The 19,285-nt window shown below is 38.9% G+C and overlaps 1 protein-coding gene across 13 annotated transcripts in view; it reads left to right on the top strand.

Moving 5' to 3' along the window:
* The window catches only part of LOC124615292 (voltage-dependent L-type calcium channel subunit beta-1), a 720,562-nt gene that overhangs the window by 640,460 nt on the left and 60,817 nt on the right, over nt 1–19,285 (top strand). For all 13 annotated transcript variants that reach the window (XR_006979771.1, XR_006979774.1, XR_006979770.1 and 10 more), the window contains one exon: nt 4,649–4,816. Coding sequence is in view for 7 of the 13 variants with exons in the window: in XM_047143072.1 (XP_046999028.1) it covers nt 4,649–4,816 (168 nt within the window). In the remaining 6 variants the exon portion in view is untranslated. The remainder of the gene's footprint in view (nt 1–4,648; nt 4,817–19,285) is intronic.

The raw sequence follows: 19,285 nt of genomic DNA, 5'->3' as shown, positions 1-19,285 counted from the left end.
GTTCTTTCGCGTACTCTGTGTAGAATCGAATTGGTATCCCGTCAGGTCCAGTGGTCTTTCCTCTGTTGAGTGATTCCAGCTGCTTTTCTATTCCTTGGACACTTATTTCGATGTCAGCCATTTTTTTCGTTTGTGCTAGGATTTAGAGAAGGAACTGCAGTGCGGTCTTCCTCTGTGAAACAGCTTTGGAAAAAGGTGTTTAGTATTTCAGCTTTACGCGTGTCATCCTCTGTTTCAATGCCATCATCATCCCGGAGTGTCTGGATATGCTGTTTCGATCCACTTACTGATTTAACGTAAGACCAGAACTTCCTAGGATTTTCTGTCAAGTCGGTACATAGAATTTTACTTTCGAATTCACTGAACGCTTCACGCATAGCCCTCCTTACGCTAACTTTGACATCGTTTAGCTTCTGTTTTTCTGAGAGGTTTTGGCTGCGTTTAAACTTGGAGTGAAGCTCTCTTTGCTTTCGCAGTAGTTTCCTAACTTTGTTGTTGAACCACGATGGGTTTTTCCCGTCCCTCACAGTTTTACTCGGTACGTACCTGTCTAAAACGCATTTTACGATTGCCTTGAACTTTTTCCATAAACACTCAACATTGTCAGTGTCGGAACAGAAATTTTCGTTTTGGTCTGTTAGGTAGTCTGAAATCTGCCTTCTATTACTCTTGCTAAACAGATAAACCTTCCTCCCTTTTTTTATATTCCTATTTACTTCCATATTCAGGGATGCTGCAACGGCCTTATGATCACTGATTCCCTGTTCTGCACTTACAGAGCCGAAAAGTTCGGGTTTGTTTATTATCAGTAGGTCCAAGATGTTATCTCCACGAGTCGGTTCTCTGTTTAATTACTCGAGGTAATTTTCGGATAGTGCACTCAGTATAATGTCACTCGATGCTCTGTCCCTACCACCCGTCCTAAACATCTGAGTGTCCCAGTCTATATCTGGTAGATTGAAATCTCCACCTAAGACTATAACATGCTGAGAAAATTTATGTGAAATGTATTCCAAATTTTCTCTCGGTTGTTCTGCCACTAATGCTGCTGAGTCGGGAGGTCGGTAAAAGGAGCCAATTATTAACCTATCTCGGTTGTTGAGTGTAACCGCCAACCATAATAATTCACAGGAACTATCCGCTTCTACTACACTACAGGATAAACTACTACTTACAGCGACAAACACGCCACCACCGGTTGCATGCAATCTATCCTTTCTAAACACCGTCTGTACCTTTGTAAAAATTTCTGCAGAATTTATCTCTGTCTTCAGCCAGCTTTCTGTACCAATAACGATTTCAGCTTCGGTGTTTTCAATCAGCGCTTGAAGTTCCGGTACTTTACCAATGCAGCTTCGACAGTTTACAATTACAATACCGATTGCTGATTGGTCCCCGCATGTCCTGACTTTGCCCCGCGCCCTTTGAGCCTGTTGCCCTTTCTGTACTTGCCCGAGGCCGTCTAACCTAAAAAACCGCCCAGTCCACGCCACACAACCCCTGCTACCCGTGTAGCCGCTTGCTGCGTGTAGTGGGCTCCTGACCTATCCAGCGGAACCCGAAACCCCACCACACTATGGCGCAAGTCGAGGAATCTGCAGCCCACACGGTCGCAGAACCGTCTGAGCCTCTGATTCAGACCCTCCACTCACCTCTGTACCAAAGGTCCGCAGTCAGTCCTGTCGACGATGCTGCAGATGGAGAGCTCTGCTTTCATCCCGCTAGCGAGACTGGCAGTCTTCACAAAATCAGATAGCCGCCGGAAGCCAGAGAGGATTTCCTCCGATCCATAATGACACACATCATTGGTGCCGACATGAGCGACCACCTGCAATAAAGGCATATACTTCGAATTCATTGTACTGATGCATATACTTCTGTAGGTACTTGATGCAGCTATCATAGGCTAGAAGTTACATATACATTCCATAAAATATTTTTTGTCGATTTTCCCACTCTCCGCAAGACTTCTTAACTCTTTTCGTGTGAAAATTTTGAGAGCTTCTAAACGCACTGTGCATATATAAAAATACGAATAAATCTTCGTAACAATAAATTCTACGTCCACTGGTAACAAATCTGCTGATGTTCGTATAACGTTGTGTGCAATATGCCCAGCACACCACGCAAACTATTTTTCTCCCTAACCCCTCTTGAAGTGTGAAGAACACCTTGCATGGTTCTTCACGTTGAACTCGGTCAAAATTTGTATTGGCATTATTTGCACAAATTCCCCTGGCTTTCTTCTTAAGCCCATGTTATTCCAGAATGTCCATTAAAGAATCATATACAATAACTGCAGTTTCACCAGGTAAATTCAGGAAAGCTTATATTTTTACATTAATTCCCGTCATTGGATGAAAGTACCGCACTAGTATTGGAAATATTTTGAGGACTTTGTGGTCTGAGACGTCCCTACAGATAAATGGAACGTCTTTAAGTTCTATCTGTAGATTATCTAAAGAAAAAGGTGCTATCACGTTCTTTATTATTGCTTCTCACTTAAGTTTTCCCGCAGCGAAACTTCTTTTGCAACACTATTTGAATCAATTTAGAAGTGCATTCCATCGATCTAGAACTCTGATTGTGACTTACCGTGTGGAAAGTCAACAAACCTTCGGCTCTTGCAAGCTCTTTGTTGTCAGCGAAGTTTTCCTGACGAAAGTAAGTTGAGAGTGGTGATGTACCTGCAGCAGACTGCGTCCTTTTATATTTGTTACATGTTAAATGACATTGTATATCGTGTTTACCGCCATGAGCACCGGAGAACACCCCACTACACTTTTTGCACCGCACTTCTGCAGATGTTGTACACTTCTGTAAAAAAGTGAACTCCTTTTGCAAGTCCTTCGTTAATTGGCAATTTCGCTTTGTGACAGTCTGCGGGATTGCTAAGTAAAACAAGAAAATTCGTTTACCGACCTCGGCGAAGCACGCAAACACAAAGCAACAATGTCAAGTCTCCAGGCGGACTAATTTACAACCTAAACAATCGCCCGTTCAAATGCGGCATTACCCGGAATGCTTCGTCTGGAACCTATTGTTTTTCAGATCGCTGCCAGCATTAGAGAACTAAGAGTGGTCACCCTGGGCTAACAGCAAGTGGTGTTTCACCAAGTGGTACTATATATTTGTATTTTTTATGTATACTAGACAATAAAGGGTACTGCACATAATCACACTCATAAATCCTAGATCATATCTTTATTCGCAGTGCTTACGGCACGTGGGAATAACCGCAGCTGGTGGAGTGTGAAAATTGCCCGGAATGCAGAACAAATTAGGCATTTTGCGGGACACTTATATTAAGTTATTATGAAATCTAGATCTTTCGCTGCTTACAGGCGTTGATAAATATCAACGGGGACAGTTGAAAAATGTGTGCCCCGGCCGGGACTCGAACCCGGGACCTCTTGCGTATATGGCCCGTAAGCAGCGAAAGGTCTAGATTTCATTATACCTTCATTCTTCGAGAGCTTGCAAGATCATCAGTGATATCTGTACATATACCAGCTTCATACAATTATATTTAATTTCCATTGCGGAACTGCGCGGCAGAATCGGGGAAGGTCTCGCAAAATCCAGGACGGTTGGCTGCATTACTTATGGGCTGGGACTTAATATTACGCCTACAGTAATGGTATATGGGTGCTGGTTTGCATCCATGCATCTGATCAATTTTGGTAACTTCCAAATGATCTGTTACATTTTGCGCGATTGCATAAATACCTTACATTTTATTGTTTCATGTACTGACATGAAAAACGTATCTTCATTCTTCAACAGTCGTTCCACCGGCTTCGATTGCATAAGTAGTATGTTTTGATGGAAAAGTGAAACGTGTTTTGATTGCAACTGCTCCTTGTTCAGGATGCCAGTTTTTTTGTTTTTTTCTTTTTTAATCCACGGGGTGGAAGGAAAAATAAATTGAGTGAGAGAGATCCAGGATGGAGTGTGTATGAAGATACAGGCCTACCCATCGTCAGCTATCGAATAGAGATGATGTAGACGTGGGGTCAACAAACTACCAACCCTAAATTGCTGGCTTCATCCTGTAGTGCAATTAGGATGTAGCACGTGATGCCATATATGTGCGAAAAGAAAGAGAATGGAACACTGACGATGCCATATTTATTTTCTGGCTCTGTGAGTTTTTCGAAGTTAGGTTTTTTGACAAACTGATCTGTATCATAGTACGGGGTCTACGTTAGTTTGGTTGTGATTTGGCAATGTCAATGAATGTTAATACGAAATCTTAGACGTGTTAACGACTTACCTGTAATGTAAGTGGAGTTTTAAGTTAGGTTGAAAGGTGACTGATTGATTGTGAGTTTATGAAGCAGCCTTGAATCCTTCAGTTGATCTTTGATCTGCATGCATGTTACTTTTATTGTGTAAGACTGCTTTGCAGCCATTCGGCCCATCAGTGGCTGCTATATTCAGTGAACTACTCCATAATTTTGCATCATGTCTGTACTGATTTATAGCTCTTATAGAAACAATAAAAAGCATTAGTCATTTCCATCATTTGTGTTTGACAAATTTCTACGTATCTGTGTGGAAATCTGTGACATGTAATCAGACTATATGTTTTTGCTGTTGTTCAAGATATATTCACCATGTGTGTGTTTTTTATATTTACTTGCAGGTGCTTCAGCGGTTGATAAAGTCTAGAGGAAAATCGCAAGCTCGACATCTCAATGTGCAAATGGTTGCTGCAGAGAAACTAGCACAGTGTCCACAGGAGATGTTTGATGTCATTTTAGATGAAAATCAACTAGATGATGCATGTGAACACATCGCCGAATATCTCGAGGTGAATTATACTTTCCATGTAGAAATTAAGTAGGTGTCTAAGTAGCTTGCATGCCCTACAATAATTCAGGAAAAATACTGACGGATGGTAAATATCCACTGGTGCATATTTCCTTGTAATGAATATGTGCTATAGAAAGTTGAAGTACGGAGAGAACAATGATGGAAATATGTTTTTGTGAAAGCCGTGAATGAGCATCACAGTGTTGACCATAACAATGAGAACATCTTGTAAGATGTTTATGTGAATAAGTTAGTCAAAAAGCTCAGTTATGCATGCCTTTTGCTCTGAAATGTCTCGCAACATTTTGACCGGCAGACAGGTTTGCTAGCATACTTCCTCTCAGTTCTGTCCTGTAGCATAATCTTATGAAGAGTTGAAGTTAAGGAAAAAAGTGTGTGTGTTCTATGTAAGTGTGCAATAAGAATAGTGTGCAGAGTAGACACCCAAATATCTTGCAGAAGCTTCTGCATACATTCGTTGATGGCATTTGTAGCTAATAATAAGAGTGCACTTAGAATGAACACAGTCATTTGCAAACCATAATACTAGAAGTAGAAGTAAGTTTCATACAGACAATGCATCCAATTCTAAGGCTCGGAATAAAGTTTTATATTATGCCGCAAAAGTCTACCACAGATTACCAATGGAAAAAAAAGAATCAATGAATATCTTATTTGACACTCCTACAACTTACAGAAATCTTGAATTTAATGTTGTAAATTCTACATGATACTAATATTTGTACTATAATGCTTGCTACTTTTGCATGTATGTAGACAGATTTTAGTGGACTGTACAAAGTTGCACAAGTGCTTTGTTTAAAGTATCAGGTTAAACAACAGCTGAACAGTATTGGAGGAGGTGCAGTGACTTTTTTGGTAACATTCATCTATAAAGTAATCTAGAAGTAATTACTGAAACTATCAGTTTGAGTAAATTAGCACTAGTTATAATATGTTGTTAATATGCTTTATGAAAGTAGCCACAGTGGTTGCCTCTGGCTGTTAATGTGTAACTTGTCTCAGTTCACATTCCTGAAGGCTCTCCTTCATGATGGGTATTGTGGAACATGATGTTTACAAAGACTGGATGGGTGAATGAATATTGAGGTAAAGAGCAAAAGGCATTTGCATAGTTTGTTGTCATCATAACAAGCTGTTTTTCAGCAAGTTGCTTTTCCGTGCCAGTCCCTTTATTTGCACCCACTATGCATTTCCATAAAAGCTTCTACGGATTCTTTTGGCTAACATTACTATATTTGTCAATTAAAATAAGACGTATCAAGTATCGGATGACCTCACGTGCAGTACACACTAAGCACACTGAGAAAAAGTTAAAAAATTAGAGAGGAAAAGAGGGAGAATGTAGGGGGTTACAGTATTAGTTAATGAGTGTTTTGTCCTGAATGAAGCTAGAAATATAGCAAACACTCAGAAGTGTGCCTATACTGTAACCATCAGTAAAAATTACTATAGTTACGGGCTGAAATGAAAAATGTTGGTCATACAGTGCAGTCATCTTAAGAGTCCCAATCTTTCAGTAATGTAATTGTATAGATAAAAAAAAAATCTACTCGCAAAGTGGCGGCAGGAGAACACACGTATAAGAAAAGTTTTTAGGTATGCAAGCTTTCAGAGCCAGTTGCTCCTTCTTTTGGCAGAAGCATTGAAGGGGAAGGAAGAGGGATGGAAATGGAAATGAGTGTTCGGCGTCATGGCCGGGAGGCCCCTTACAGGGTAGGTCCGGCTGCCTCGATGCAGGTCTTATTACATTCGACGCCACATGGGGTGACCTGCGCGCTGAATGGGGATGAAATGATGATGAAGACAACACAACGCCCAGTGCCTGAGCGAAGAGAATCCCCGACCCAGCCAGGAATTGAACCCGGGCCTGTAGGATGGCAATCCGTCATGCTGACCACTCAGCTATCGGGGCGGACAGGAAGAGGGATGAAGGAAAAGGACTGGAGAGGTTTAGGGGAAGGGGTAGAGTTTGGAAAAGCCACCCAGAACCCCCCGGGTCAGGGAAGACTTATCGGATAGGATGAGAAGGAAAGAAAGAAGATATTTTCCATTGTTATACTAGCCCATCTTTCAGTAATTTATACTATATGAATATTGTCATTGAAAGGCATTTGTTGGTGTGACTTGAGTGAAATAATTTTTATATGGTTGATGTGACTGGAGCAGGAGGGCTGTTTGTTGCCTTCACACTTAAGTTGTGCCAGTCACTGTTGAGCATTGGCTTTTGAACAAGGTTGCATCATCATGTCTTGTTGTTTATTAAAATGTGGATAACTGTTGAAGAGCATGTATTCATGGCTAAAACTTATTTCATGATGACATCTCATGACATGTGTCAGCAAAAGTTTACAGAAACATTTGAAAAAGAGCAACCCGTGAAAAATGTTGTTCAGAACTTTGGAAATGGATTTGGTGTTAGACAAGAAACATGCCAGACAGAGCTCTGTATGCAGTTCATTCAGGATATAAAAGCAGTGGTGACAACTTCTCCCCATAAATCTTTGCAGAGATCAAGCCAGGAAAAGAACATTTCACTTGGTTCAGTCTACATTGCAGTGAGAGGAATACTGAAATGATACCTGTACTGCATGCAGGTTTTCCATGAGCTCAATAATGCTGACTATGTCAGAAGGGTTCACTATTGTCAGTGGTTCAAAACCCTATTAGTGGCAACATTGGTATTTTAGAGCAAGTGTTTTTTCACAGGTGAAGTTTGTTTTCATTTTGGTAATTGTGTTAATAGCCAGAACTACTGGACCTGCAGTACTGGCAACCCACACACTTTCACTGTCTCCTGTACACACACAAAAAATTGGCATATGGGGTATGGCTTCAATCTGCATCCACACCTACCTCTATACTCTGCAAACCGCTGTGAGGTGCGTGACAGGGGCTATGTCCCACTGTACAATTTGTTAAGGTGCCTTCTCATTCCATTCACCTATGGAGTGTGGGAAGAATAATTGTTTGAATGCCTCTATGCATGCAGTAATTATTCTAATCTTAGCCACATGATCCCTATGTGAGTGATATATAGGGGATTGTAGTATATTCCTAGATTCATAATTTAAAATCGGTTCTTGAAATTTTGCTAATGGACTTTCTCGGGATAGTTTATGTCTATCTTCGGTAGTCTTCCAATTCAATTCCTTCAGCATCTCTGCAACACTTTCCCACAGATCAAACAAACCTGTGACCATTCATGCTGCCCTTCTGTGTATACATTCAATATCCCCCGTTAGTGCTATTTGGTACAGGCCCCACGCACTTGAGCAATATTCTAGAACTGGTTGCACAAGTGATTTGTAGACTAATTGCATTTCTCCAGTATTCTACTAATAAGCTGAAGTACACCACCTGTTTTACCCATGATTGAGCATTCCATTTCATATTCCTACCAAGTGTTACACCCAAATATTTGTATGAGTTGGCTGATTCAGACTTATATTATTATCATAGGACACTACATTTTTTCATTTTGTGAAGTGCACAATTTTGCATTTTTGAACATGTAAAGCAAGTTGTCAGTCTTTGAATCACTTTGAAATCTTTTCAAGATCTAACTGAATATGTATGCAGCTTCTTTCAGATAGTACTTCATTAAAGATAACCGAATCATGTGCAAAAAGACTGAAGTTACCATTATACTATTGTCTGCAAGGCCATTACTATGCAACATGAACAGCAAGGGTCCCAACACATGTCCCGGGGCACACCTGAAGTTACTTCTACATCTGACGATGACTCTCCACCCAAGATAACATGCTGCATCTTCCCTACTACAAAGTTCTCAGTCCAGTCACAAATTTCACTTGATATCATGTACAATCGTACATTTGACAATAAGTGTTGGTGTGGTACAGATTCAAATGCTTTCCAGAAATCAGGAAATACTGTGTCTATGTGACTGTCGTGATCCTAAGTTTTCCGTGTCATGTGAGAATAGTGCAAGTTGGGTTTCAAATGATCAATTTTTTTGTAATCCATGCTGGTTGGCATTGAGGAGGTCATTCTCTTCAAGATATCTCATTATGTTTGAGCTCAGAATATGTTCTAAGAATCTACAACAAATCTGCGTCAAGGATATTGGATGGTAGTTTCGTGGATCACAAGTAATTTATAAGCAGTCTCCATTGCAGACTGCAGTTTCCCGGTATTCTACCAATAATCTGAAGTATACCACCTGCTTCACCCATGACTGAGCCTTCCATTTCATATCCCTACAAAGTATAACACCCAGGTATTTGTATGAATTGGTGGATTCCAACAGTGACTCATTGATATTATTATCAGAGGATACTAAGTTTTTTCATTATGTTAAGTTTTTACCTTTCTTGTAGATGGATGTGACCTGTGCTTCTTTCCAAGAACTTTGCGTGATTTTTTGTTTGAGGGCTGTATGGTAGATTGCAGTCAGAAGAGGGGCCAACTCAGCTGCAAGTTCAGTTAGAATCTGACAGGGATTCCATTGGGCCCTGGAGCTTTGATTAGTTTCAGCAATTTCAGTTATTTCTCAACACCACTGACATTAATACTTATTTCATTCATCTTTTCAGTGGTATGAGGATTAAATTGGGGCAATTCTCCTGGGTATTCCTTTGTAAAGGAACATTTGAAAACAGAGTTAAGCATTTTAGCTTTTGTGTTCCTGTCCTCAGTTTGAGTTTCTGTCTCATTCACTAGGGACTGCATACTAATTGTGGAGCCATGAATAGTCTTTACACACAACCAGAATTTCTTTGGATTTTGTGAAATATCATTTGACAGTATTCTACTACAGTAGTCACTGGAGGCATCAAGCATTGCTCTCTTGACAGCCAAACACATTTCATTGAGCTTCTCTCAGTCTATAGCCCTATCATTAGTTTTACACCTGTTATGCAGTAATCTCTGTTTCCTTATAAGTTTACAGTGATTGTACACAATGGAGGATCTCTCCCATTATGAATTGTTCTACTGGGTACATGCCAGTCCAATGCGTGGTCACTTATTCATTTAAACTTAAGCCGTAGTTCCTCTACATGCTCCTGTCCTGTGTTGGAAGTTTCACGTTCCTCATTGAGGTATGACATTACCAATTTTTTTATCGCGTGTACTGAACATGTATATCTTGCTGCTTGCTTTAGTTGTCCTTTGTACTTTGATAATCATTGTTGTCATAACCACATCATGGTAACTGATACCAGTTTTGATGTGGACATCCTCAAATGTGTCAGGTGTACTTGTTGCCATTAGATCCAATATATTTCCACCATGAGTGCAGCTCCTATCTGTTCTAGGTAGTTGTCAGAGAAGGCATTTAGTAATGTTTCACAGGATGTCTTACTATGCCCACCACTAACAAAACTGTAATTTTCCCATTTAACTGTTTGATGATTAAAGTCTGCATGGATAATTACAGTATGATTTGGGAACTTACCTACAAATGAACTGAGGTTTTTTGGATACATCAGGAGTTGACTCTGGTAGGCGATAGACAGATCGAATTATCATTTTATGCCCCTCCCTGATACTGAGTCTTGCCAAAACAGTATTACATGCAGCCAGAATTTCTATATTGGAGGGTTTGAGTTTCTTGTCTGCTGCAACAAATACACCACTTCTATTTCACCTTTGCCTACCCTCTCAATATACACTTAAAATTTGCCCCAAAATTTCACTGCCATCAGTTTCAGATTTTAACCAGCTTTCTGAATGTAGTATTGTGTGAGCTTCACTGCTTTTCATGACCACTTCAAACTGTGACACTTTGTTGCAAATGCTTCAGCAGGTTACCATTAGAATTTTAATACTTTCACCTGTGGGAGGCCTTGTTTTTGACCATGCACTCATGCTTTTGGGTTTCCTACAACTATCATTATCTGGATTGGATGGAGAATTGCCTAATCTATAAAACCCTCGTGTGCACCCCATGCACAGTCAGCTACCTGAGTAGCAGCCTCTAATGTGTAGTGCGCACCTGACCCATTAGAGGTACCCTGTAGCTCTGAACCCTGTGGTGCAAGTCCAGGAATTCACAGCCTAGCTTGTCAAAGAACCTTCCAAGTCTCTGGTTCAGTCCCTCCACTTGACTCAGAACCAAAGGGCCATGATCAGTTCTGGGGACAATGCTGCAAATTGTGAGATTCATTGAAACTCCATGTGTAAGGCTGGCCTTCTCAACCTTCTCCGCCAGTTGCCGGAATGACCCAAGAATGACCTTGGAGACCAGGTGACAAGCATCATTTTTTCCAATGTGCACCACAGTCTGCTGTTGGTTGCACCCTCTTCCCCCAGTGGCTGCTGGAATAGCTTCAACATGTCGAGTGAGGCCCTCAGGCATACACACTGAGTGTGGCTGGTGTCCTTTCCTGTCCCTGGATGCCACTTCCCTAAGGAGTATCATCATTCGCCATAAGTTTGAATTGGCAGTGACTGATAGACCCCTATCATTTTGTGTTTGCCTCCTCTTGACACCAAATAAAACATGTTTCCCCAAAACTGGGGAATTGTGTCCCACTGGCTCAGTTTGTTTCAGTGAAAGACAACACCTCACTCAATGCAATAAGTAATAGGATCTTTGTTTTTTGAAACAACTGTGGATGCTGTCATCTACCAAGACATTATCCAACAGTTCATAGCCTTACTGCAAGAGGATGAGTGTGGCTGCTGGTTGCTACAAAACAGCCATACAGCTCACTCTACTTTTCTTTGAGAAAGAATCATTTTGACAGGATTGTGGCCACCACAACCCCCTGATATTAATAGTCCAGACTTTGTTCTGTGGGGCTACTTAAAATATATTGTTTACAGAGGCAATCCACTTACCATGCAGGAATTGAAGACAAAGACTACAAAATTCATCAATGAAATAGATAGTGTAAAGCTAACAAGAGTAGCAGGAACAAGGTCAGACGTGTCAAGGGTGTAGAAATGGATGGAGAACATTTCCAACACCTACTGTAATTTATAGCAACTTATGGTGTAAGTTTGCTAATAAAATCATACTTACAGTATAAATTAAATTACAGTGTCTCTTTTATGTTGAACACACTGTATTTTATATTATTTATGTGTAATTTGTATTTTAGTTGGAAGCAGAGTGTAAATAAGTTGAAAGACAGCCCACAGGCAATGTACTGTATAGGTGTAGGTTTTACTCAGTCTTCACATTTACTTACGCTATCCTCACTAAGCTGGGGTATGGTATAAGAAATTAGCTATCTGTGCTACAAATTCCCATGTACAGCCATTCACAATACGACTGTTTCAATAAAGTTACAAAATTGTCGACGTTGCACAGAAGTTTAAGACCATCACAGTCCATTATGAAGCCATCCATGTAAGTCTTATACAACACCATAACGTGTGTACATTGGTCACATTGCTTGTGTGAGTGGTTGAGTGCAAGATACCGTTTGTCTATGACTGCCTGGCACTCAGCCACCTATACAAGCAATGTTGCCAGTGTACACGCATTATGGTGTTATGTGGGAATTAAGTGGATGGCTTGATAATGGACTAAACAGGTCCAAAACTGGTCACCATTTAAATAAAAACAAACTTCTGTGCAACAGTTATTTTCAAATGGACTATTTTTCTTTTTCCTGGGCTCAGGACTATGGATGAGTCCACATACTTGTTGCCAAACGGTGTCTGTCCCCAAAAATTGCACCTAACTTGTAATTTTTTTCCCATCAAAATCTTATGGCCACCCTCCAAAAATTTTCTGATACCATGCTAACTCCTGCCCTGATGACCTGCAAGTTCTGAGGCACTCGGCAGCCTACTGCATGCAGTGGTTGCCTTCGGCCATTGAAATCTGCAGCAAATTCTGATTCCAGTGCTTAAACAAAATTGAAATATCTCATGGTCCATAGGTCAGATCACAGTGCAGTTTGCACCAGTCAGTCTCATTCTCATTGAAAGCCCACACATGTACATTGTTACATTCCATCCTTCTTTCTTATCTTAGTCACCTATTTTGATTGCAAAATGTAATAAATCTGTAATGAGTGAGCACAGTGGTATAGCATATTACTTCCATAACTCAAACTGCCCTTCAGTTTGGTTTTCATAAAGCAATCTCCAAGGAGAAACAATACAAGTTCTCACAAATACAAATCTAGTAGATCTAAAGAAGACAAATTTTCATTTTGGTATATTTTGTGACCTTGCCAAACTTGTGATTGTGTAACTCATAAAATTATATTTTTCAGACTAAATTATTATGTAATCATTTAGTTTTTGAAGCTCTAGCAGGTCAGTGGGAAAATCAGTCTGTGTATTATGCAAACTATGGGCAGTCTGTTATGGAAAAACAATAATATGGGAAGGATAAAGAAAAATCTTGTAAATGTGTCGCAGGGGTGGGGTTGTGATGAGCAATAATTGTTAAGAAAAAAAATTGACATGCTGCACCATTTCCAAGTTATTTAGCATTGAAGTTAGCCAGTGAGCTCATCGCTCACACAAATTCTAGAAGCCTACTCGAGATGATGATGTCAGACATGTTCTTCATTCAGTTTCCTCAAACCAAACAAGAGAGCAATATAAACATTAAACAACTGACTGTAGGAGTGAAACCAAGTCAGTGGCTCAGGAATCTCGTGCACTACTATCTGTACTATGATAACAGTGGCAGGCTTCTATCTGTTAGTCATTTGATCATCTTCAGAATCGGTGGTTGTTGGAAGTGTTTGTTCAGCTGCGAATGTACACAGATGAGATAACCATGGGAGCTAGCACTTCAATGAATATGCCAATGTGCACGTGGCACACTGTGCTGCATGTCAAAATGCACTGGAGGCCCACAAAGTTTACAGTGATAGATTTCCGAACCACATTATTCCATGTGTGAATAAGTTTATAGTAGTTGATAGACAATTAAAGGAGACCGGAAGTTTTGTTGTGAACAGAGTTCACACTGGACGACAACAGCATGTAGACTGTTCAGTGTGAAGAAAACATTTTTAATATGATTGTTTTAATCCTGCTACCAGCTGTCACCATAAATTTCACTCACTGTAGTACTGGGCATCCTATATGACCAAAACCTATTTCTGTACCGCCAACAGAAAGAACAAGATTTGGTACTTAAATCAGTGCATCAGAATTCCAAATTTCAAAATGAGGGTGTTGTGGACAGATGAAGCATGTTTCACAAGAGAAGGGAAATCAGTGCATAAAAATTCCTAATTTCAAAATGAGGGTGTTGTGGACAGATGAAGTATGTTTCACAAGAGAAGGGCCATTCAGCTCTCTATACAGCCACATGTGGAACATTGAAATTATACATAGCATGTGTGCAAAGTCATATCACCATAAGCTGGCGTGAACATTTGGGCAGGTATTGTAGACAACTATTTGTTGGGGCCTATTCTACTACCACCCCATTTAAATGAATGGACATATTTAGCATTCCATGTAAATGACTTTCTGTTGTATATAGATGATGTCCTTCTGGTAGTCCATCGAGTAAACCAAACAAGGTGGCGCAATGGTTAGCACACTGGACTCGCATTCGGGAGGATGATGGTTCAATCCCGCATCCGGCCATTCTGATTTAGCTTTACCATGATTTCTCTAAATCACTCCAGGCAAATTCCGGGATGGTTCCTTTGAAAAGGCACGGTCAACTTCCTTCCCCATCCTTCCCTAATCCGATGAGAGTGACGACCTTGCTGTTTGGTCTCTTCCCCCACACAACCCAACCAATCCATCGGGTAATGTCACACCAAAATGATAGCGCATCACCGCACTTTGCTCTTGTCAGAACATTTAGATGATTCATATCCATAGAGTTAGATTCGCCAAAGTGATCTAGTTCCCTGGCCAGCTCATTTGCCAGATGTTAGTCCTTTAGATTGTTATCTGTGGGGGCATGTGAAGAACATTTTCAATGCCACTCCAATAGACACCATAAAAGAGCTTCTTGGGAGGATAATTTTAGTCTTTGATGAAAACAGGGAAACCTTTGACTTCAGAAAACTTGCAGGCTCCATGACATAGGATTGCAACATGTTTGTTCATGCTGGAGGAGGTCACTTTGAGCAGCTGCTGCGAATAATTATTATTATTGTTCATTCTTGATTATTTTGTTGTTAAATGAATGACTTGAGTAATCATTGTATTTGTTGCTTGCACTTACGGGTAGTGACTAACAAGTAGAGGTTCCCAGTGGTGGGATTCCTGGTTTGAAACCACTGGAATTTCACATGATACGCTAGTGCCTTAAACACAGTACTGCATAAACTGGTGGTGTAGTTTAGTTGTAAAAGGATCTTGTTAACATGCAGAAGGTTGTAAGTTCAAATCTCATCAGATACTTTGACATTTATTATTTTCAAGTTCTTATTTAAATTACTTTGATAATCGTGTTTATTTACTTACATGTCTTAAATGTATTTTTTTTATTTCTGTGCCATTGTCACACCATTTTAATTGTTGTATGAACTTTCTCATTTGCTTTCATTGTTACTTCCTATCATTCTTTTTTTCATCTGCTGTTTTTTTATTCCTCATTTTGCTTAAATTTTGGTTTTATACACAATCCCTTCTTTCATTCACATCTTAACTTGTGTTATTTCTTTCCATAGTGCAACAAGAATTTGTGTTTCGAATGTTTGTATGATGATTACCATCTACATAGGTTTACCATATGTTGGAATGAATAAAGGGACATTTTCAATTTTTTATGGTGGAAAAAGAAGACACTTCACGTATTTTAAATTTATTACATAAGAAACAAAAAATACAAATAATTACAGGTACATACATTACACACACCCTGCATAACTTCAGAGCATTTTTAATAAATGAAAAGCACTAGTTTGCTTTTGTTCTGCAGTATTGCTTTTATTGTGTTAACCGGTTTTCGGCTTACAAGGCCATCTTCAGACATTTACTGAGTATTGTCACAAAAGAGTTACAATGTTTGTAAAAACGTTGGAAGAGAAGTTGCACATCTACGCTGAAGCAGAAACATACAGTAAGAAACATCTTTGACAGTGTGCTGGTAATGCAGTGTAAAAAGTAAAAAAGTTTTGAACAGTAAATAAATAAAAATAAAAACTGAGTAGCAGGAAAAAACTTTAACACAAAGTAGGAACAGCATGTCTACATAACAGCTTCTGTTAACAAACAAAACTAAGAAAATAAAATAAAATTAGTACATGACAAGCCTACTTCAGGAGGCATAAAACATGGAGAGTGATACAGTTAAAAGAAGAAAGAATTATCAGTGTAACTGCAGAATATATAACGAACTTGAGCAATATCAATAAGATAAACAGAAATGCATAAATGCAGGAAAATGGAGGAGTGTGAGGGAACATACTGTAATTGCAATCTTTGAGAGTGTGGTGGTACTGCATTTTAAAACGTAAAAGAGGCTGAACAATACACAAATACAAAAGGAGCAAACAGGAAAAACATTAACATTTTACTGAAAACTGTGATGTTGTAAGATTTTGCATTAAATAAATGAACCCAGTAAAATAAAAACAATATTTGATGAGACAACTACAAGAGGTATCAAAACATGGAAAGTAATACAAGTCTCAGTTAGAAGAAAGCCTTAACAATTGAAACTACAGTTTATATGGATGACATAGACAATTTCAGTCAATGTTAATGAACACAGGAAAATGAGAATATGAAGGAGCAGACAGTGTGGGAAGTAATGAAAAACAGAGATGATTATGTGAAGTTTAGAAGAGGGTAAGTGTTGAGCTGTGTCTGATCATTTAGGATTAGATCAGGACTGTGAGCTAGATGTTTGTTAATTTCCAGGGCTTCCAGCAAGTTGAGTTTTTGGTCTTTATTTGCTAAGTGAAGGACATGAGACTGTGGTTGGTAGTTGTGACCCTCACTCAATACATGCTCAGCAAATGTGGAGTCAGAATTCTGCAACCTCCAGCTGTGTTCATGTTCAGGCAGCCTAGTTGATATACCTCTGCCTGACTGACCAATGTAAAACTTGTCACAATCAGAACAGGTAATTTTGTATACCCCACTGTTGGCTTATAATGGATCTTACCTTTGCTGTTGAAAATACACTGCACTGTCATGTTCTTAAAATAGTGGAAAAGCCTATACTTGCATGCTTTTAATTCTTTGGCTACAATTTGCGATACCTCTCCTAGATATGGTAATGTACACCATTTGTTGCAGACAGTGGATGGGGAAGCAGATGGGGCATAGAGGCGGGGTATAATTTTCCATTTTTGTTTCCTATGCAAGATGTAATCAATAAGGATTGGACTGTAGCCATTTGCTGTGGCAATAAATTTTATTGTATCTAACTCTGCTTCAAAATCATTTGTGGATGTGGGAACAGTTATGAGACAGAGTACCACTGAGTGAAAAGCTGCTTGTTTGTGAGCTATGGGGTGTTGTGAGCAAGACGGTATTACAGTATTTTTCTATAAATTTTGATATAGTGCATCTGTGTACTGGTTTCAATCATGAGCTCTAAGAAGTTTATGTATTTGTTGCCAATCTTCATTGTGAACTGTATAATTTTATGTTGACCGTTCAGGTTTTTCAAAAATGTGTTAAGGAGTCTTGTAGTGCCAGTCCACATACAGAGGACATAATCTACATATCTAAACCAGTATTTGATATTTGCACTCAAAGTTTTTTTTCTTTTTTTTTCCCCCCCAGAAAATGTTGTTCAAAATGGTACATAAATATTTCAGCCAACAGCGGACTAAGAGGGGAACCCATAGCTAAACCATCTAATTGTTTATAAATAGTCCCTTGGAACTGGAAATAGTTCTGTGCCAAGCCTGTCTGAGTGGCCAGTTTCAAATCATTCAATTCCACAGCATTATCATGATTGTACATCAGCTCTGTTGGAATATCAATGCATTCCACTACTGGAATGTTGGAAAACAAACAGCAGACATCAAAGGATACTAATTTATCACTGTGTGAGACACATATCCTTTTATCTTATTTCTAAGGTCCACAGAGTTTGAAATACCATGTTCTGGGCTCTGGTTTGAATTTAGTCTTGCTCTTAATGAAGGCATCCAGTTTACTAGCTAGTTTGTAAGATGGAGCAGTAGGTAATGATACAACTGGCTGAATAGGAAAATCTTCTTTATGCAGTTTTCATTGGAGCAAATCTTTTTTAAAGTTTCTTTTGTTGACACAAATATTTAAAGAATGCTTTGCAGTTCAAGTGTCTAAAATTAAATTTCAACATTGAAATCGATTTTACAGATTTAGTATCACTGTTTCTCTGCTTTGCCCAGTGTGCCTGCATTAAGCACAACCTCTCATCACAAACGTTATGGGTTGCCACTGCAAAGAACTGTGCAGCTTTAATTAATTCCCTAAATTGTTCTTCACTACTGAATGATTCAATGTGTTGCGTCTTTTCTTCTGGGTTGGTTCAGATTTTCCATAACATATGGCTATGAATTATTATAAGTTTTAAAATTGATCAAAACAGTTTTCATCATGATGGGCAAGGAATGTACACATCAAGCCATATTGAAGCTCTAAAGATTAAAACGTCAATTGTAAGCTGTATGAATTAATATTTTTGGTTCTACTAGCATAAGAAATTGATATGTAAACAAATAACAAGAAATGTAATTCCGTAACTGAAGTAAAAGATTTATAAATTGTTCACAATACAAGCTGAAAACAAAAATCAAAAGGTCTTGATTCCCAAAAATAAAATATTTGGGACATTAGCAGGTATCGTAAAAATGTATGTGGATGCTACATTAAACATAAAAAATGCAGACATGTCTGCTAAAATGTGGATGTGTTGTAACCTGACATCCACATCTTGTAATGAAAAAAAAGCTTTTGACACATCTGCACAGTTAGTATAAAAATATAGATATTTTTGTAACTGATAGATTGCCAATTTCACATGTTGTGATATTATGGTGGACAAATAAAAATAATCCAAATCACTTGCATGAAGATTCCAGTAGGGAAAACAATGATAGGAAGAACAAATCAAGACAAATGCAATGTTACTAAGATGATTAATGTGACGTTTCAAAGAAGAAGAGATATGAAACATTACCTTTAAAGCAATTAATAGCATTCAAATAACTACACCTACATCTACACTGTGCAAACAACTGTGAAGTGCATGACAGAGGGGATGTCCCATTGTACCAGTTATTAGGATTTCTTCTGATCCAATGATCAAAGTCATTTCGATAATAAATTACAAATAAAAATTTCAAATTACCTGATTATACTTGAACCTAACAACTTTCTGCATGTTACAAATATTTTTTAACCACTATGATATACCATTACTCTAGGCAGAACTATTATTTTTAAGGCGCTAGAGTATCATGAAGAATTCTATAACTTTTTTTTTTTAGATTGCCAATAGACGAGGGCCCATGCTGTGAATTCAATCCTCGCTTCCATCCAGTGATTTCCCATGGTTCTCCTATTCCTCCCTCTGCCTTTGCCTCTGCCT

The sequence above is a fragment of the Schistocerca americana genome, chromosome 5, assembly GCF_021461395.2.
Source record: "Schistocerca americana isolate TAMUIC-IGC-003095 chromosome 5, iqSchAmer2.1, whole genome shotgun sequence".
NCBI classification, from domain to species: Eukaryota; Metazoa; Arthropoda; class Insecta; order Orthoptera; family Acrididae; genus Schistocerca; species Schistocerca americana.
Note: the sequence above shows the minus strand (reverse complement) of the source record. Positions and strands in the feature narration are given on the sequence as shown.